Here is a 21,236-nt window from a genome sequence, read left to right on the forward strand (position 1 = left end):
AGTACAGAACAAAAATAAAAAAGTTATCATAGCTGAAACACACCATAATTTTGGAAACTTCTTTAAAAAAACGCCCAAGTTAACCAATCCCATCAAATTTGGTTTCAAAAGAATCACCCTCCCCCCTCCGACAAAATGATACTCTAATGCAGTGATGCCCAAAGTACGGCCCGCGATGTGGTTCCATCCGGCCCATCGGCACAAAAGTAGATAATCCTCCCCCTTTAAAATAGTTGTAAATGTATTTTTACCTTCGTTAGGGCCCTCACTTTTTCTGTGATGGATTGATACATGACCTTTAACGAGTGGGCGATTATGAGTTTATGAAGTGGAACTCTGATTGTAGAATCTACCAGGAAAAGGGAATGGATCTTTTTTTTTTTGTGGAACATGATAATAAGCCAACATATTTGTTTTGTAAAGAGAGTCTGGCTGTTCCAAAAACAACAACAACAAAAAAAAAAAAAACATGTAGGCTATAGCGACATTGTAAAACAAATATGAAGGCCTTCTTGGTTTGAGCCGCGTCTAAAAGATTGGTTAAACTACGCCTGGAGATTGGAGGACTGAAAATATGAAAATAAGTTGGTAATAAAATTCGCTAAAATGTTGCTCACATCTTAAGTAGAGAAATGAAACCATTTTAAGACGCGTAAAAAATGATAGACTTGAACTATCCCATTAATTAATGTAAGTACTAGATCCAATAGTTTCAGGTGAATTTTGATTTCATTTTTCGTACCTTTTTTGTTGATGTGGCCCGCGACACGCGTTTCGAAAGTTAAAATGGCCCGCAGGTTGAATTAGGTTGAGCATCACTGCAAAAGATCGGTGCTAAAATAATGAAGTTTTACGCACTTTTCCGACGGTAACCGTGGAGGCGACCGAAATTAGCTTTATCACACATCCGGTAGCACAAAAGTGGCGGTGTTACAAAAATTCTCTATAAATATAATTAAGTGTATCTAGATTTTAATTGTATCAGATCATTACTAGTTTGTGGTGAAATTGGTCAGTTTGGATTAGTCATCATCAAATACTATGTCACATGTGTATTAATACTAGATCTAGATAATTATAATAATTATTATTATCTAGATCTATAGGCTAGGTCTAGGTGTCTTAGTACTCTTAGTGTCTAGAATTCTAGTCTACACTACACTACAGTCAGTGTACAGTAAGTAACAGTCACAGTGTCTACTTAGTCTACTACACTCTAACACTCTACTCTAGTCACTAGACTCTCTATAGTTACTAGTATAAGTATATATTGTCACTATATATAATATTGTTACGATTCTCTCTCCTAATCAGTCTTCTGTAAACACTGCTTAGTCACTGCTAAAACTCAACACAACACATCAACACATCAAGAACTTGACAACAAGAGCTCCACAATATCGGGTACTTTAATAATGAGTGAATAAGTAGATAACAGCCAATACTAGACAATTGGCATCAAACACATCAACAATAAAAATGTCACTCTGTACATCACCGTACAAAACTCTACTGTCTCTCTTTCTGGACTTGTACATCAACACATGAGGACTCGACCAGGACCGACTTCATAGCCGACTAACAGTCCCGGTCTCGACGCTCTCCGGTCTTGAACTGCCGCTTTCCTACACACTGTCACTCGTACACGCAGGCTTTCGATCACATGACCATAACATTGGTCATATTTGCGTGTAATTGTGTAATCGTAGTACTGTCCCTTGTCCATGGCCCCGCTGACCTGAGTGATTCACGTGTGTGTCAGCTGAGCCTATAGTTAACCCTTTTGCGCCGCCAATAGGGTCGTAACACTTCCCCCTTCTCAGATTTGTCCGTCCCGGACAAAATCTATCTCACGACATGGGCAGTGGAGATGAATCGATGCAGGAGGAGGTCTATCGGTGGGGGCGACAGTGAGCTTATATTGCCATCTCGATGGAGCCATCTGTGTTGTAGTCAGGGTATGTCTCTTTCTCCTGCTCCAGTTGACCTTCACCTGGTTGCACTGACGTCTTGGTTGCATCCCACTGCACTTTGGACTCAGCAAACGTCGCCTTCTTTGGTCGCTCACTACTGAGAGCAGCCACTTAACACATGGGGAGGGATATGTCAGGACAGGGGTCACCAAGATCGTTGGCCTAACAGGTTTCTTCATAGGGCTTTCAAGAGATGGGTTTTGGGAATGGGTATCAGGTCCACAGGAGGAGAAATAGTGGCACACATCATCTTCAGGCTTGTCCGGAGGGCAAACTAGTGGAGCAAGTTGGCAGCACTCCACTTGCGAAGGATCCTCATCTTCAGCATCAGGCTCCAGTTCACTTACTTTACCATCACCAGGGCTTCTCACTCTGGTCTCGTCAGCTGGACAAACGTCTGCTGGGTGCAGACCTTGCCGATGGGTTCCTTGGAGTTGGCGTTCTCCCTGCAAAGCTCGACACACAAAGTTCTTGCCAAACAGCTGGGTGCAGCCACCAGGATTCGAGTTCCTCGCATCAACACTGGCAGATTGATAGATGTCTTTAATGTCCTCAGCTACGAGCTTGGGGAAAGACACAACGTTGTCATGTTCTGTCTGGCTGACGGAGGCACTCATATCATGTACGTCTGTAGCAAAAGCGTTGGTTGAACTATTGGTCTCGGTCTCTTCTCTTGTTTCTTCACCTGTTTCTTTCTGAGAGTCACCCTTGATCACATTCTGAAAGCCAGCCAACATCTGCTCTTGAAAGGTGATCAAGAGCTCTACAACATCGGGTTTGAGTTCAAAGAGGTACGTGTTCGGATCTTCCGCTTCATCCACCAGGGCTTGCCAGAGACGTTCTTTAAGAGTTTCGTTGTTCCTTTCGTAGTACTTCAGTCCTCGCCATTTCAGCTCTTGTTTCAGTTCTTTCAGATTCAGTTCATCTAGCAGTTTTACAGAAGCCATAGGAAATCCCACTTCTGACAGCAGTGTTACGTTTCTCTCTCTCCAAATCAGGCCTTCCGTAAACACTGCTAAACACAACACAACACATCAACACATCAAGAACTTGACAACAAGAGCTCCACAATATCGGGTACTTTAATAATGAGTGAATAAGTAGATAACAGCCAATACTAGACAATTGGCATCAAACACATCAACAACAAAAATGTCACTCTGTACATCACCGTACAAAACTCTACTGTCTCTCTTTCTGGACTTGTACATCAACACATGAGGACTCGACCAGGACCGACTTCATAGCCGACTAACAGTCCCGGTCTCGACGCTCTCCGGTCTTGAACTGCCGCTTTCCTACACACTGTCACTCGTACACGCAGGCTTTCGATCACATGACCATAACATTGGTCATATTTGCGTGTAATTGTGTAATCGTAGTACTGTCCCTTGTCCATGGCCCCGCTGACCTGAGTGATTCACGTGTGTGTCAGCTGAGCCTATAGTTAACCCTTTTGCGCCGCCAATAGGGTCGTAACACTTCCCCCTTCTCAGATTTGTCCGTCCCGGACAAAATCTATCGCGTCCCGAGACATGACGTTAAACTGCGCTCCTCTTTCCTTAGCACTTTTGGAGCTCAAAAGTGCCCTACTTCTTTTCTATCATTGTGTCTGCCTCCTCTTTTCCTAAGTCTGCCTTCATTGATCATCACACTGTCTCCTTAACTTTAAATTCTCACTACGTCCTAGACCAGTCCGTTTGCCGTGGACTGCGACGGGTAAGGGGGGATAAAGAGATCCTGGTGTTTGAGTGGTGGCTATCTGAGGATAAACCACAACAACACAATACTTTGGCTCCAAGTTCCCCTAGACCTGAGACCCAGATGGCCCGCTCTGGGTCAACCGGCTGGTCATGCCGAGCTACCAGCATAGGTCGTCGACCAATGCTGGAGGGCGGTGGCTGGAGGGTCAATCAGGGAGCTGCTGTATCGGACACATGTCCGATGTAGCAGCTGACTGAGTATAGCACCTGTGTAGCCCTGACGGGCTCATTCTGGACATCCGAATGGCCCGTCCCCTTGTTGGACTCGATGGCGGGTGGGGAGCACAGGTGCCGAATTAACCAAAATATATATGGACAAAAAAACACACACAAAACTACTTGCCCCAGACCTATGTCTGGGCAAGAAACGCCGAATCGACGATAAAAAAGAGGAGGTCCCAAAAAGCTGTGCCACCTGGCCATCATTTCTGGTGGTTAGATGCACAGAGGAGGGAAAAAGCCTGACCAAGTTGAGCCCTTTTATTATCTATAAGGGACTCAAGTCAGTAGTGGGAGAGCCCAAGAGTGTGTCTAAGCTACACAAAACAATGGAACTACTTGTAGAAGTAGACAGCAAGACACACTCTGATGGGCTTTTAAGATGCAGAAGACTCTGTGATCTCCAAGTGGAAGTCATGCCACACAAGAGTCTGAACACCAGCAGAGGTGTAATCAGCTCTAGGGACCTACTGGAATGTTCCGAGAAGGAAATAGTGGAGGGCATTGAAGGAGTCACCCATGCCCGGCGCATTACCAGGCGCAGGGAGGGTGAGGAGGTCAAAACCGCCACTATTATCCTCACATTCGGAACTAGGACACCGCCAGAGTATGTGAAGGCAGGATACCTACGAGTTCCAGTGAGGCCCTACATACCTAACCCCATGAGGTGCTTCAAGTGCCAGGGTTATGGACACGGCGCGGCAGTCTGCAAGAGGAACACTGTGTGTGCCAGATGTGCTGGAGAGGGTCATGAGGACAAGGGCTGCACAGCCCAGTTCAAATGCCCAAACTGTCAAGCTGGCCACTCAGCCTACTCCAAGGACTGCCCTGTGTGGAAACAGGAGGTTGCCGTGCAGGAGTACAAGGCAAGAAACGGATGTACCTTTAGCCAGGCGAAATCGGCTGTACTGGCCCTACCCAAGGGCCAATTCGGCTTGACAAAGACCTACGCCCAGGCTGTTGCTAAGAAAGGAAGATCCATAGCCACACAGACGGACACATTGACCCCACCACCCCCTCCTCCTCCCCCAACTCAGAAGAAAACACCGCCAAAGAACACACCTCTGAAGAAACAAGAAAGCCCTGTTGTCATGCTAAAGAACAGGTTCTCTGTGCTCGCTGATGAGAGCATGGAGACTGAGCAGCATGTCAAAACCAATACTCCGGGAGAACCCGGAGACATCATGTCTGACACAGGTTCTCCTCAGAGAACCCAGCCAGACACCCAAACCTCTACCGAGTTAGAGGTTGACCAACTCCCTAAGGGGAGAAATCAAAGCGGAGAGGATGCCCGAGGTGAGAGAGGAGGAAATAACTTCCGCTCTAACCAGAGGGATCTCCCCTCTCCAGAGAGAAAGACTTCCCCCAAAAGGGGGTTGTCCTCCTCTCCATCCAAACCCAAGAATAAAAATACCAAGGTCACTGGAATAAAGGGAAACCCCTCCGGAAGCCTCCCAAGGCCAAATAGCTCCAAGTAGGTCATCTAGAATAAGCCATGGATTCCAGAATTGTACAGTGGAATTGTAGAGGCCTCAAGGCCAATTACGAGGAAATGCAGCTACTGATGGACTCTGAGACTCCTGTAGCTGTCTGCTTACAGGAAACATTTCTGAAAGATTGCATCAGCTTCCGAAGCTACCGTGCTTACACCAAGAATGTTGAGGATGCAGAGAGAGCATCAGGTGGAGTCTGTATCCTTGTGAAGGATAGCATCCCCCATGAGAGGGTAGAACTACAGACCACACTACAGGCCGTAGCATCTAGGATAACCCTTCACAAGGTTATCACTTGCTGCAGCCTGTATCTACCACCAGGCGCTCCATTAAACCGAACAGACATGGAGGACCTATTGAAACAACTCCCCCGGCCTTATTTAATCCTTGGGGATTTCAATGCCCATAACACCATGTGGGGATCCAACAATACCGACACAAGAGGTCGTATGCTGGAGGATATCTTCCTCCAACATGATTTATGCATACTTAATGATGCATCACCGACCTACTTGCACCCAGGAACTGGATCATTCACATGCATTGACCTCACCGTATGCGTCCCCGGACTTCTGGACGATTTTAAATGGTCAGTTAGCAATGATCTACGGGGAAGTGATCACTTCCCAATCATCATTACTAACAATCTCCCTTCATTGGGACGACCTCAGCGGTGGAAACTGAATAAGGCCGATTGGGAACAATTCCAAAAAAGATGCTCTGAGGATATCACAGAAAATATCCTCCATGAACAGAACCCAGCTGATACCTTTGCTAGCAAGCTACTAAGTATAGCCAGGAAAGTTGTACCCCTAACCTCTGCAAATCCAAAACGGCCTAGCAAACCATGGTTTGATACAGCTTGCAAAAGTGCTATTGGTGATAGGAAAAAACGACTGGCTGCATTTATAAAGAATCCTTCCCAGGAAAACCTAAAGCTATTCAGGATAGCTAGAGCAAAGGCTAGACAAACCATACGGTCAGCCAAAAGGAATTCCTGGAGAAGTTTTGTCGGCAGTCTGGATGCCAAAACTTCTGCTAGAGCGGTTTGGAAGGCAGTAAGGCGAATCAAAGGGAAAGAATCAAATGCAATAGGGCATTTGAAAAACCAAGGACGAACTGTCACGTCCCCCAGAGAAATAGCTGACTGCCTTGCATCCTCAATAGCAGAAAAATCATCCACTGCACACTACACGCCAGAGTTCCAAAAAGTCAAAACCAGGGAGGAAAGACACCCCATTGATTTCAGGTCAGAGAACAATGAAGACTACAACAAACCGTTCTCGCTTGAGGAACTGAGGGAATCGCTGGACAAGTCACATGACACAGCGCCTGGAGAAGACGAAATCCATTACCAGTTCCTCAAGCACCTTCCCGAACCCTCATTGGCAGTCCTGCTAGGGGTCTATAACTGTGTGTGGCAAACAGGCGCTTTCCCAAACAGCTGGAGGAAAGCCACAGTTATACCGATACCTAAACCGGGAAGAGACGGCTCTGACCCAGCTAACTATCGACCAATAGCACTAACAAGCTGCATCTGCAAAACCATGGAAAGAATGATTAACAGTAGGCTGGTCTGGTACCTGGAAAGGAATAAAGTGATCTCAAACTACCAGTGCGGATTCCGGCAGGGGCGGACAACAACTGACCACCTGGTAAGGCTGGAAGCTTATATTAGAAATGCATTACTCAGAAGAGAACATCTAGTAGCTGTATTCTTCGATATAGAAAAGGCCTATGACACAACCTGGAAAAATGGCATTCTACGTGACCTGGCGCTTATGGGGCTTAAGGGACACCTCCCCCGTTTTGTGGAGGAATTCCTGAAAGATCGAAAATTTCAGGTTCGAGTGGGCAACTCTGCTTCTGACACTCATGACCAGGAAATGGGTGTACCCCAGGGCAGCATTCTGTCAGTCACCCTGTTCAACATTAAAATAAATAGCATCATAAATGCGCTGTCCCCTGGCATAGAGTGCTCTTTGTATGTTGATGACTTTGTCATTCTTACTTATGGGAAAAACATGAACACCTTAGAAAGGAAATTACAGTTATGTTTAAACAAAATTCAGGGTTGGGCAAACTATAATGGTTTCAAATTCTCAGACTCCAAAACAGTTAGTATGCATTTTTGTAATCTAAGGGGACTCCACCCAGACCCTGAACTATTTATACACAAAAAGAAGATCCCTGTCGTGAAAACTACAAAATTTTTAGGCCTCACCTTAGATTCCAAATTTAATTTTCTCCCCCACATTAAGGAACTTAAGAAGAAATGCCAAAAGTCATTAAACATACTAAGAGTACTCAGCCATACGGACTGGGGAGCTGACAGAGATACCTTGCTGCTGCTCTATCGGAGTCTAATTCGATCCAAGCTAGACTACGGATCCATAATATATGGAACAGCAAGGAAGTCGTACCTAAAAATACTGGAACCAATACAAAATGCTGCCCTGCGTCTCTGTCTCGGCGCGTTTCGTACATCACCTATCCCAAGTCTTCATGTGGAGGCTGGAGAACTCCCCATGGATATAAGAATGAAAAAGCTTGCAATGCAGTATATAGTCAAGCTAAAATCCAACCCCACGAACCCTGCTTTTGACTCCATATTTAACCCCACAGAGGTAGAATTATACAATCGAAGGCCTAACGTCATACAGCCGTTGGGCCTTCGAATGAGAGAACCCATCCAAAATTTAACCCCACCCATTGACCAAATCTCTAAAATAGAAACCCCTCAGAATCCTCCTTGGCTAATGAATAAACCCAAATTAAATTTATCCCTCCTTAATTTCAAAAAAGAAAATACAGACCCAAGCATACTACAAGTCCACTTTAGGGAACTGCAGGAGAGCTACGGAGATTGTGGCACCATCTACACAGACGGATCCAAAATGGAGGGAAAGGTCGCGTGTGCCTGCTCCTTTCGGAACAAAACAATCTCCCGTAGACTCCCCGATGGCTGCTCCATCTTTACGGCCGAATTGCACGCAATATTGCTTGCACTTATGGCCGTAAAAGCATCAGAAAGGAGTAAATTTATAATCTGCTCCGACTCCAAATCTGCATTGCAAGCTTTGGGGCGGATGAAGACTGACATCCCATTGGTACATAAGAGCCTGAAGCTGTTGGACCTAATAACAGCCGACCGTAGGGATGTCACCTTCATCTGGGTCCCCTCCCATGTTGGCATTGAGGGAAACGAAGCCGCAGACAGAGAAGCAAAGAGAGCCCTAAATCATGCGGTGTCAGGAACCCAAATTCCCTACTCGGACCTGAGACAAAGTATTGCCTCTGCCACCTATCGAGAGTGGCAGAACCGATGGGAGGCTGAGACTCACAGTAAACTCAGGCAGATTGTGGCGGATGTCAGGTGGCGGCCCACATCTAAGGGTCTGACAAGGCGTGGTAGCACAACCATGTCCAGACTTAGGATTGGCCACACCTACATCACGCACTCTTTTGTACTGAAGAGAGAGGAGCCCCCACTTTGCGAGTACTGTGACTCTCGCCTCACCGTGGAACATATCCTCGTTGATTGCCCCAGATACCAGGATGTCAGGGCGAAATATTTTAGAGCCACTAATCTAAAAACACTATTTAATAATGTCGACCCTGGGAAGGTACTGGGCTTTATTCGGGAAGTGGGGCTATCTACGAAGATCTGATTTCTGAATTTGTGAACATGCACTATTTACATTAGATTTTTACCAAATATTTAAATTTTTACTACCTTTACTATTTTAACTGTGAATAGACCTTGATTTTAATTATATGACTGTATAGAATCTGGCCCTTGTTGTTTAGAGAGAGAGTGGTCCTTGAGGGACTGCAGGCACGACATGGCCTAAATTGTGCCGATGTGCCTCAAATCAACAAATCAAATCAAATCAACAAAATCTATCTCACGACATGGGCAGTGGAGATGAATCGATGCAGGAGGAGGTCTATCGGTGGGGGCGACAGTGAGCTTATATTGCCATCTCGATGGAGCCATCTGTGTTGTAGTCAGGGTATGTCTCTTTCTCCTGCTCCAGTTGACCTTCACCTGGTTGCACTGACGTCTTGGTTGCATCCCACTGCACTTTGGACTCAGCAAACGTCGCCTTCTTTGGTCGCTCACTACTGAGAGCAGCCACTTAACACATGGGGAGGGATATGTCAGGACAGGGGTCACCAAGATCGTTGGCCTAACAGGTTTCTTCATAGGGCTTTCAAGAGATGGGTTTTGGGAATGGGTATCAGGTCCACAGGAGGAGAAATAGTGGCACACATCATCTTCAGGCTTGTCCGGAGGGCAAACTAGTGGAGCAAGTTGGCAGCACTCCACTTGCGAAGGATCCTCATCTTCAGCATCAGGCTCCAGTTCACTTACTTTACCATCACCAGGGCTTCTCACTCTGGTCTCGTCAGCTGGACAAACGTCTGCTGGGTGCAGACCTTGCCGATGGGTTCCTTGGAGTTGGCGTTCTCCCTGCAAAGCTCGACACACAAAGTTCTTGCCAAACAGCTGGGTGCAGCCACCAGGATTCGAGTTCCTCGCATCAACACTGGCAGATTGATAGATGTCTTTAATGTCCTCAGCTACGAGCTTGGGGAAAGACACAACGTTGTCATGTTCTGTCTGGCTGACGGAGGCACTCATATCATGTACGTCTGTAGCAAAAGCGTTGGTTGAACTATTGGTCTCGGTCTCTTCTCTTGTTTCTTCACCTGTTTCTTTCTGAGAGTCACCCTTGATCACATTCTGAAAGCCAGCCAACATCTGCTCTTGAAAGGTGATCAAGAGCTCTACAACATCGGGTTTGAGTTCAAAGAGGTACGTGTTCGGATCTTCCGCTTCATCCACCAGGGCTTGCCAGAGACGTTCTTTAAGAGTTTCGTTGTTCCTTTCGTAGTACTTCAGTCCTCGCCATTTCAGCTCTTGTTTCAGTTCTTTCAGATTCAGTTCATCTAGCAGTTTTACAGAAGCCATAGGAAATCCCACTTCTGACAGCAGTGTTACGTTTCTCTCTCTCCAAATCAGGCCTTCCGTAAACACTGCTAAACACAACACAACACATCAACACATCAAGAACTTGACAACAAGAGCTCCACAATATCGGGTACTTTAATAATGAGTGAATAAGTAGATAACAGCCAATACTAGACAATTGGCATCAAACACATCAACAACAAAAATGTCACTCTGTACATCACCGTACAAAACTCTACTGTCTCTCTTTCTGGACTTGTACATCAACACATGAGGACTCGACCAGGACCGACTTCATAGCCGACTAACAGTCCCGGTCTCGACGCTCTCCGGTCTTGAACTGCCGCTTTCCTACACACTGTCACTCGTACACGCAGGCTTTCGATCACATGACCATAACATTGGTCATATTTGCGTGTAATTGTGTAATCGTAGTACTGTCCCTTGTCCATGGCCCCGCTGACCTGAGTGATTCACGTGTGTGTCAGCTGAGCCTATAGTTAACCCTTTTGCGCCGCCAATAGGGTCGTAACAATATATAATAAAATATAATAATAAATAACTATAATTAAATAGTTTACTTTAACTTTAATTAACTTTAACTTTAATACTAGATTATACATTATAGTATTATATTTATAGTAGATAGATCTAAATCTAGATCTATTTACTGACTCTAGTAATAGTATTAGAAAATAGATCACTAGTCATAATACCGGACATAATCTACATGAAAATGAAATGATGGTCTACAAAAAATTTAGATCTTGAGATAGATCTATATTTAAATATAATATACTAGATATCTAGAGATCTAGATTTAATATACTAAATATAGACTATTCTAGACTATGAAATACTCTAGTAACTAGATTTTTACTAGATTCTATGAGTATGATTACTATGATTCTACTAGATTCTTGATTCTATAAAATGTATTCAGTTTATTTCGATAGATCTAGTCTAGAATATTTTTTTTTAGAGTGATCAAGGAATAGCACAATATAAGGCACATAAGACTAAGATTAAGACTGCCTTATTTACCCTTATAGAAATTTGTTGTGATTACAAGCCTTACAAAGACTCTTTTCTCATATCTAAAGACAACAAAACAGAACAGACACAACATTAAGAGACCACTGTTAAAAAAACAAACAACCAAATCCTAAATAGCTTCGAATTGATTAAAAATCTAGATTCTAGATCTATTTGTCGCTACGTCGCCTATGTTCAATTCAAAAGGGGTCAAGGAAAAGATTACAATTTAAAAAAAACAAATTGATATTTTATTTAGAGAATGAAGGACTAGCTTTCTTAATTTTGGTTGGGGGAAGGGGGTGTTCAGTAAAAGTGCTAGCACAATGACCAACCGCCTTTACTTTTCCCCAATTAAAGTCATGTACCCATTACAGCGAGGTGGACTTAGGGGCACCCTAAAGATCCCGAAAGTAAAAATCCCAGTCTTCACCAGGATTCGAACCTTGGACACCAGGTTTGGAAGCCAAGCGCTTTTCCTTTCTGCCACCACGCCTCCTAGTAATATAATTTATAGTAATATTTTAAATATTCTAAATTTATGAGAGTAGAAATATTTTTATCAATTGTTTTTGTTTAGTACTGCAGTGCTATTTCATGCTATTAGCATTTTAGATGTGCTATGATTCTATCACTTGTCTGGACCAGTTTAGAAAAGGGGTGGGAAAAAGAATGGGGTATCTGGGTGAATGTAACCAAAATTTTTTTAAAAGGGCATTTAATATATGAGCTCAAGCCAATAACTAACCACTGTGCTAGTGATGGGCTTATGAAAATAGAAGGTATTATAGTTACAGTATCTAAATCTATTGTTAGTTTCAAACTTTTTTGTGATGCCCTAATTCTCAAAGTGAACTACAAAAACAAAGCCCTCTTTTCTGTTACTTTAGAAACATACATTCCTTAGCTGTCTGCAAAGTAATATTCACTTAATATTTTTCCATTAAGTACACATAAATTCACTACACCATCTCTTCGAAGACCAGTTAGTCCTACCTCTAGGTTTTAGCACAAAATTCCAAACTCTTGTTAATATTGGCAATTAGTTACAGTTTTATCTTAGGTTTTTCTTGTTGTTTTTTTTGTTGCAACAACTTCACAAAGTTTAATTTTCTATACCAGTACCGGTACTGATAAAAATTTACATTCATAGGTACTGATAAAAATTTACATTCATAGAAGTGTACTATTGTCTTTGTTTTTTTTTTATGTTGCAGGAATTGCCACTGTTGTAATTGTACAGCCACACAATTATAATGATGCTATGACAAAATTGGATTTATAAGCTGACAAATTTCATTCAAAAATTGTTAAAAAGTTTAAGCATATATATTGCTTTTAGAAACTCTTATCATGGATGACATGAGGCATGACTTTACTAATGAACTTAAAACTATCCTAAAAAGTGAGGAGATAGATTGGTCTTTGGAATCAGAGATGGCAGACAACAGTTCCATGTATGAAACTTCTAAATTAAGTTTAGAAGAACAGACACAGGTAAGACACATTTTATTAATTGCCTACAAAATAAAAAATTGTATTCTCTAAGCTTTATTTGAAATAATTTGGTGATGCTTTTTTTTTCTAATTAAAGACTAAACTTTGCAATTTTAAAGGGTAACTCCGATGGTTTTGACAATTTTTGATATAATATGTGTTTTGATTTATAGATAATGAATATATTATTCTTTTTTTTTTATTTGCAAGAATAACTTAGTAATTGATGTTTTTGTGACATAATTTTTCTGCGCATCCAAAACAGTCAGATTTTCACTGAATTTCTGTGTGACGTCACGACGGTGCACTCAACTCCTATTGATACTCATTGATAGGGAGGCGAAAAAGAAATTATCTTTGATTAAAAAATTTTTTCGTTATTACATCATTAAAATACTTTAAAAGAAATTTCTAATGGTGTATAAATTATGACTGTATGTTTGACCGTAAGAAAATTATGATTTTTTTGTGCTGTTTCGACCTAACATTGGTTGACATGGAAAAAATGATGAGAGAGCTTGACGCTGGCTCAGCCGGCGAGACACACCCCCAAGGTCAAAAGTTAAAAAGTTGGAATTGAGTTTCGTAGACGATAGATCTACTTATTAAATAAGAAATTTAATAGTAGATCTAGTATTTGTAGTAAATTTCTAGCTCACAAATCTGATTTCATTTATATTTATGAACTTCAGTTGTTTAAAATGTCTCAGTAGTATCATTAATTGAATTCTTTGGCCTGGAAATCCAATGTATTGTTGGTACTGCACCTGGTATTAACTTCAATTTTTTTTTTAAATCCCATTTCCACAGCAGTGAAGTTGCTGAAACAGCTTCTCTCAAAATGGTTTGAGCATAAACAGGAATTAGCTAATGCCTTTGTAAAATATTTGCTCTTCAGGCGAATAAATTTTCCCCATTTTCCCTTTAAAACTTCATCTCTTGGAAACAAATGAAAAGAGACACTAATTTCTGTATCAGCATACTTGCTGATTTTATCTTTGTGATTGGAACTACTGCAACAAGCTGAAGAACAATATTTAATTTTCTTCAAGTAGAAATAGAGGTTTATAAACAATGACCGATTATAAATCAACGTGGAGACTAGATCTAGCTGTGAAGCGTAACAATAAATGCGATCCGATAGGTCTAGATCTAGACTAGAGAGTTTATCGGTTATATAGGTCTAGATCTATATTTAGCCAGCACCTTCGTGACGTCACGTTTTTAAAAACTAAAAACATCTCGCAGAACCCCGTTTTTTTGGGGGCGTGGATAATTTTCTGTCTAATTTATTAAATATAAAATTTTCCGAGCATTTAAATAAAAAATGATATAATGTTTACTATTACAACTTTTTACGCAGAATTTAAATATGTCAATAACTAAAATTTGAAAAACTATCGGAGTTTCCCTTTAACCATGCTTAGATATGTTGGCACTTTTTAAATTCTGTTGTGAAGTATCTAAACATAGGTGAAGAACCAAGATCATTTATCTTATAGAAGTAATTTTCTTAATAAAAAGGGACACTAGAAAAATATAGATAGTCTTTTCACAGCTATATTGAAAATAGATTTTAATTTATAACTTTAATTCTGTTGAGAAAGAAATCTGAAGAACAAATGCATTCAATGCCAATGATAGATGAGTTAAAACAAGAATTTACCAATGATCTATGCAATGTTATGAAAAAGGAGAAGACAGAATTGTCTTTCCTTCCAGAGACATCAGAATTCAGCTTCATTGGTCAAACCTGGGAATCAATTTTATCAGAGGTAGAACAATTTTTTTTTATAATAAATTCTTTAAAAACTGCAGACTATTTAAAACATGACTTGTAACATATAATAATAGCTGGAGTAAGGTGCCAATGCTAGTATGAGAAGAAAGTAAAGAAAATATAGTGAAACATAGGTAGGTCCAGGTAGGACGATTTAAACATTGACCTTGACCCAGTGCCATCACGGTAAAGAAAATATAGTGAAACATAGGTAGGTCCAGGTAGGACGATTTAAACATTGACCTTGACCCAGTGCCATCACCTAGCATCAACCAGGTTCCAAACTAAATCCACTTTTGATATTTCAATCTCTAAAAAAAAAGAGCATTCAAACGCTATTATTATGTTACATGTCATGTTTATGCATAAATTGTTTTAGAACTGAAAGCAAACATTTGTTTAAAACTGTCTTTGAGCAAAGTTTGCAAAAAGCTGGTACACTCTGGCCGGAGGAATGCTCCCGTCACCTCAGCGTTGGCCCTCCGGTGGAAACATCCGCCCGGGAAAGTGAATAGGGGAAGTACGGTAGCAAACATAGCTCTCAGTGGCCTACCACACGTATCCTCTAGCGAGGGTACATTACACGTTGTAGGGATGGAAAAAAGGCTCGCTAAGCCAGTCCGAAACCCTCAGCAGCCAGTTTCCCAAAGGGGCCCATACGTGTGATGATGGTCCCCTCATGGGTACTATGGAACAGCATAGGCATTAGGATGGCCCCTACGTGGGTCTTGAGCTTCCGGCCACACATGAAAGGAGGAATTCATGCAGGGGCTCGGAAGAGCGTGCAACATGTCAAGACAGGTGTGAATAAATGATCACCTATTCGATGGGGGCCTCCTGATAAAGAGATCGGTGAAGAGCCAATTTCTCATCCTGGCCACGAGATAAAAGCCTTTCTCGGGTCACATGGTTCATAAAAGGGGCTTGCTTGCCTCGAACCATTTGGACATCTGAACGAGGTACACTCTGGATCTATTTTAAATTTAATTATATAACTGATCCAAACTAATTGATACAACAACAGGTTATATACAGCTTTGTGATTTTAAAAAAGTATTTGTTGATGTTTTTCTTGTTGACTGAAGAGAATGAAATATTAAAAACTTATTTAAGTCTTGTCTCAGTCCTCTGTAGTTGTTGAAGAATTTTGTTTTCAATAAAAGAAAATTACTTATTTTTTTAGTCAACATCTTATTTGTTTCACTCTACAGCAAAAAATAAATCCAAATCAAGATATGGCTTCAAACATAGATAAACCTAGAAACTCTCCTAACAAAGATGTGCGTGCTGGAAACATTAAAGATGAAGAACAATATAGTTCAAACGAAAATAGAACTCTCCAGCTGGTTTCTGCTGAAAAACCATTCTCTACTTCATCAATCTCTAAGAACCATGAATTAATGCATTGCTTTAGAAAAACATTTAAGTGTGACTTATGTCAAAAACAAATGTTTCATAAAAATAGTTTAAAAGTTCACCTGGCACTTCATTGTGGAATCAAACAATTCAAATGTCAAATTTGTCTAAAAGAATACACTTGCTCCTCAAGTTTAAAAGTGCATCAGATGATTCATAGTGGTAAAAAGCCATTTAAATGTCAAATTTGTAAAAAAGAATACACTTGCTCCTCAAGTTTAAAAATGCATGAGATGATTCATTCTGGTAAAGAGCCATTTAAATGTCAAATTTGTCAAAAAGAATTCAATCACTACAAAAATATAAAAAAGCATGAGATGATCCATAGTCTTAAAAAGCAGTTTAAATGTCATATTTGTAAAAAAGAATTTACCCATTCCTCTAGTTTAAAGGAGCATGAAAATATTCATTCTGGCAAAATGCCTTTTAAATGTCAAATATGTCTAAAAGAATTCTCTGCCTCCTCAAGTTTAAGAATACATGAGATGATTCATTCTGGTAAAAATCCATTTCAGTGTCATATTTGTAAAAAAGAATTTACCAGATCCGATAATTTAAAGCAGCATGAAAAAATTCATTCTGGTAAAAAGCCATTTAAATGTCAAATTTGTAAAAAAGAATTTCAGCGATCCTCTCATTTAAAGCAGCATGAAAATATTCATTCTGGCAAAATGCCATTTAAATGTCAAATTTGTCTAAAAGAATTCTCTGCCTCCTCAAGTTTAAGAATACATGAGATGATTCATTCTGGTAAAAAGCCATTTAAATGTCAAATTTGTAAAAAAGAATTTACCCAATCCTATAATTTAAAGCAGCATGAAAATCTTCATTCTGGTAAAAAGCCATTTAAATGTCAAATTTGTAAAAAAGAATTTACCCATTCCTCTACTTTTAAGCAGCATGAAAATCTTCATTCTGGTAAAATGCCATTGAAATGTCATATTTGTAAAAAAGAATTTACCCATTCCTCTAGTTTAAAGGTGCATGAAAATATTCATTCTGAAAAAAAGCCATTTAAATGTCAAATTTGTCTAAAAGAATTCTCAGCCCCCTCTACTTTTAAAAGACATGAGTTGATTCATTCTAGTAACAAGCCATATAAATGTCAAATTTGTCTAAAAGAATATACTTGCTCCACAAATTTAAAAATGCATGAGATGATCCATAGTGGTAAAAAACCATTTAAATGTCAAATTTGTAAAAAAGAATTTACCCAATCCTCTAATTTAAAGGTGCATGAATATATTCATTCTGATAAAAAGCAATTTAAATGTCAAATTTGTCTAAAAGAATTCTCTACTTCCTCAAATTTAAAAAACCATGAGATGATTCATAGTGGTAAAAACCTATTTCAATGTCAAACTTGTCTTAAAGAATTCACTAAATATTATTTAAAAAAGCATGAGATGAATCATAAGTTGTAAGAAAGCCATTTAAATGTCAAATTTGTAAAAAAGAATTTAGCCCAATCCTCTAATTTAAAGGAGCATGAAATTATTTATTCTGGTAAAAAGCCATTTTAATGTCAAATTTGTCAAAACAAATTCACTACATCATCAGCTTTAAAACATCGTGAGATGATCCATACTTGTAAAAAGCTATTTCATTATCAAATTTTGAAAAGTAAAAGCGGTTGGTATTTGTGCCTGTCGCATGACAACCTCATTAACTGTGGGCCACAGAAACAGATGCCTTTAACATCATCTGCTCTATAGATCATAAATTCTGACAGGGGAACTAACAATGGACTATTTCAATGCTTAATTAGTCTAACAGAATTCACTCATTCCTCAAAATTAAAACAGTACAAGATATTTCATTCATTCTGGTGAAAAGCCATTTGAAAGTAAAATGTAAAAACAAAATCAGTTTTTAAACAGCACCAGATGATTCATTCTGATAAAATGTCATTATTGAATTTGTGAAAAAAAATCATACAGTTCTCTAATTTAAGAAAACATGAGGCTTCATTTTGGTAAAAAGCAAGTTACATGAAATTTTTCTCAAAAGAAACTCATTCCTCATTTTTTAAACAGCATCAGAGGATTTGAATATTTACTCTCATAAAATGGCCATTCTTTAGCAGATAAGGCGTTTTGTGTACTTAACTTTGCAAATACAATTCTCATTGTCACAGGGCAGAAACATTTTCAGTGTGGGCAGGTTAAAGACAAAGTTTTTATTGTCAGTTAATATCAATAGCGTGAAAGATTGAGCAACAGCTGCTAACAACACATAGGAAGGGGACATCCTGGAGTGCTTTTGGGAGGAATTTTCATATCAGCATGATGCTGTCCTGGTGGTGGTGGTGGTCACATTGAGCAGCTTGGACTAAAAACTTAAAGTTATTTGTATCCTATTAGGCATAATTTTTTTTATTGTTAAATATAGCACAATGGTTTTGGCATATTTCTTTTTGAAGCATCATGTGTGTATATATACAGTTAAGGTGCGTTGCATTTATGTACACCTTAACTGATATTTATTCAGATTCATCCAGAATGGACTATTCCAAATGTCTCTAACATTATTATTATTATTTTTCTGATAGAACTAGTGATTCTAACACTGAGGATACCATACCAAACGTATGCTTATAGCTCAAATATTCAGAAAGCTTCACATTTGTTCAATTTTTTTTCTAGTTTTTTTTCTTTTTTTTTTTTTTGGCCTTCAGAGTCCAATGTTTTTGAAGGCCATTCAAGAATAACTATTAGACTCCCAAAGATGAAAGATACCGGTACTTGTTGTTTAGACTAAGACTTAGGTCCTCCTGGGCCTTTTGTCACATCGGGCGGTTAGCTTTATCCACAAAGACCTGTCACTGGCAACTTGAAGTTTAAGTTGTCATAAAATGTTTTCATTTTATTTACTTGCTCTGAATATGCATTTGATAATTTTTAGCATATTTAAAAAAAAAACAACCTAAAAGCTTTTTGCATGTAGTGTTTGTCTAAATGTGGGGTATTTATATATGTACAAGAATAAGTCTTGATAAATAATACTTTATTTCAATATTTTGTATATATAAATAACATGTCATGGTTTACTGTAACACAAAAATAATAAGGCTTGTCTTCGGGTCCAAAGATTAAAGAGGAATACAGTATTTCCTGTGGCTATGCTGTCCCAGCTGTGACCTACATATTATGCCATTAATGATTTAGAAAAATGAAACGAATGTGTCAATAATTACACATTTTATACCCGTATCATGTTTTAGAGAACTTTCTGCTCTTCCATTAGAATATTAAAGGACATATTGGTTCACAATAACATGTATTACAAACTAATGTTAGTGAAAAAGACAATCAATTTATAGACTTACTTAAATAATTTTAGGCATAATGACATACATAGCCAGTTATCTCAATACTGTTCAATGATTTATTTTGAATATTGAGACTTTATTTTATGCTAATTTAATAAACTGAAAATCAGAACTCTATATGAGCAGGACAATGTTTAAATCAGGCTTCTGTATAATATTCACAATGAAATAAATTCTTTTAAAATGAAGATGTGTACACTTGATGAATATGTTTTGTTTGTTGATGCAAGACATGAAGATATTATGATAATAAAAATATATGATAAATACGTTTTGAATGTCATTTAATATTGAGTACACTTGACATTCTCTGAAACACTTTGAAATGGGAGTAGTCCAAGAATATAGATGACATAAATGAATATTGATAATACAAAATGTTTTTTCAATATAGAATGGAATAAATATGTCATTTTTAGCGGCCCCCGAAAGGGGAAAAGACACTATTAGTTTTGTGCGAAATGTCTGTCCATCTGACCGTCTGTCCCGTTTAGATCTCGTAAACTAGAAAAGATATTGAAAATCCGACATCACAATATTTTAGACCATTCAACGGCTACTTTTTTTTTTCTGAAAGCGAAAAATCTAATTTTTAAAATCAGTTATGCAAGCAGTTTTTAAAAGAGAAAAAGCTAATTAGTATGCATTATAAGTTAGACCTAATTTAAAATGAATAGTAATCTTATAAACTTCTTTTTTCTGAACATTTATTTTATTGCGGATTTTTTTTTTTTTTTTTTTTTTTTTTTTTTTTTAGGATTTGAATAAGAGATTGAGCCTTTTCAAAACAATTAGATCAATTATAAGACATCAGTTAGGCCAGGGGAGGCGCGGTGGCTGAGCGGTAAAGCGCTTGGCTTCCGAACCAGGGGTACCGGGTTCGAATCCTGGTGAAGACTGGGATTTTCAACTTTGGAATCTTTGGGCGCCTCTGAGTCCACTCAGCTCTAATGGGTACCTGACATTAGTTGGGGAAAAGTATAGGCGGTTGGTCGTTGTGCTGGCTACATGACACCATCGCTAACCGTAGGCCACAAAAAAACAGATGAACTTTACATCATCTGCCCTATAGACCACAAGGTCTAAAAGGGGAACTAGTTAGGCCAGGTTCACATCTAACTTTACATTCACTTACACCTGCGGGACCGTTGGGGCACTACACAAGATCTGTTAATCTTCTTTCTCCATTCTTATCTCTCATTTGTCTTTGATATAATTTCATTTGGATGTTCTTTCTGAAAATATTGAAGCCTGCTTGGGTGGACCTATTCGGCGGCCGATTTTGAGTTTGTGTTTCCACACAAACTGTCTTTGTAACCTTGTTTTTTTTTAAATTGTACTTGATGAGCCTAAAGTCTTGATTCAATTGAATAATGCTACAGGTCTTACTACAGGAAGTAACTTTGAATGTTTCATTCTTTTCAAATAACGGTCTTCAATTAATACCTACCGGGTATATTTTTTTTTTAAAGAAATTAATTTATAGTTATTATATTATAATTATATAATTTATATATCACAGTTACAAACTTTTTAATGTAAATAATTATTGCTTAGGACATAACAGGAACTAAACATTATATGTTGATAAATACGAAGTCGTTTTTGTATTTTCTTCAAAGTCAATGATTTGAACCTATTTAATGATTAAATGATAGTTTTGTAATAGATCTACAATACATATTATTTTTTATATGATTCAATATGATTGTTTTAACTGCATATTTTTTAATTACCATATGTAAAATGTA

The 21,236-nt window shown here is 39.1% G+C and overlaps 1 protein-coding gene across 5 annotated transcripts in view; it reads left to right on the forward strand.

Moving 5' to 3' along the window:
• Window positions 1–21,236, forward strand: part of LOC106063045 (zinc finger protein 708-like) — a 31,916-nt gene that overhangs the window by 132 nt on the left and 10,548 nt on the right. For 2 of the 5 annotated variants that reach the window (XR_008779830.1, XM_056041763.1), the window contains exon 1: window positions 14,602–14,733. Coding sequence is in view for 4 of the 5 variants with exons in the window: in XM_056041763.1 (XP_055897738.1) it covers window positions 14,634–14,733 (100 nt within the window). In the remaining variant the exon portion in view is untranslated. Of the gene's footprint in view, window positions 1–873; window positions 1,178–12,678; window positions 12,959–14,565; window positions 14,734–15,949; window positions 19,674–21,236 lie in introns of those variants that run through there. The other 3 variants (XM_056041760.1, XM_056041761.1, XM_056041762.1) reach the window with 3 other exon arrangements.

Source organism: Biomphalaria glabrata, chromosome 9, assembly GCF_947242115.1.
Source record: "Biomphalaria glabrata chromosome 9, xgBioGlab47.1, whole genome shotgun sequence".
Lineage (NCBI taxonomy): Eukaryota > Metazoa > Mollusca > Gastropoda > Planorbidae > Biomphalaria > Biomphalaria glabrata.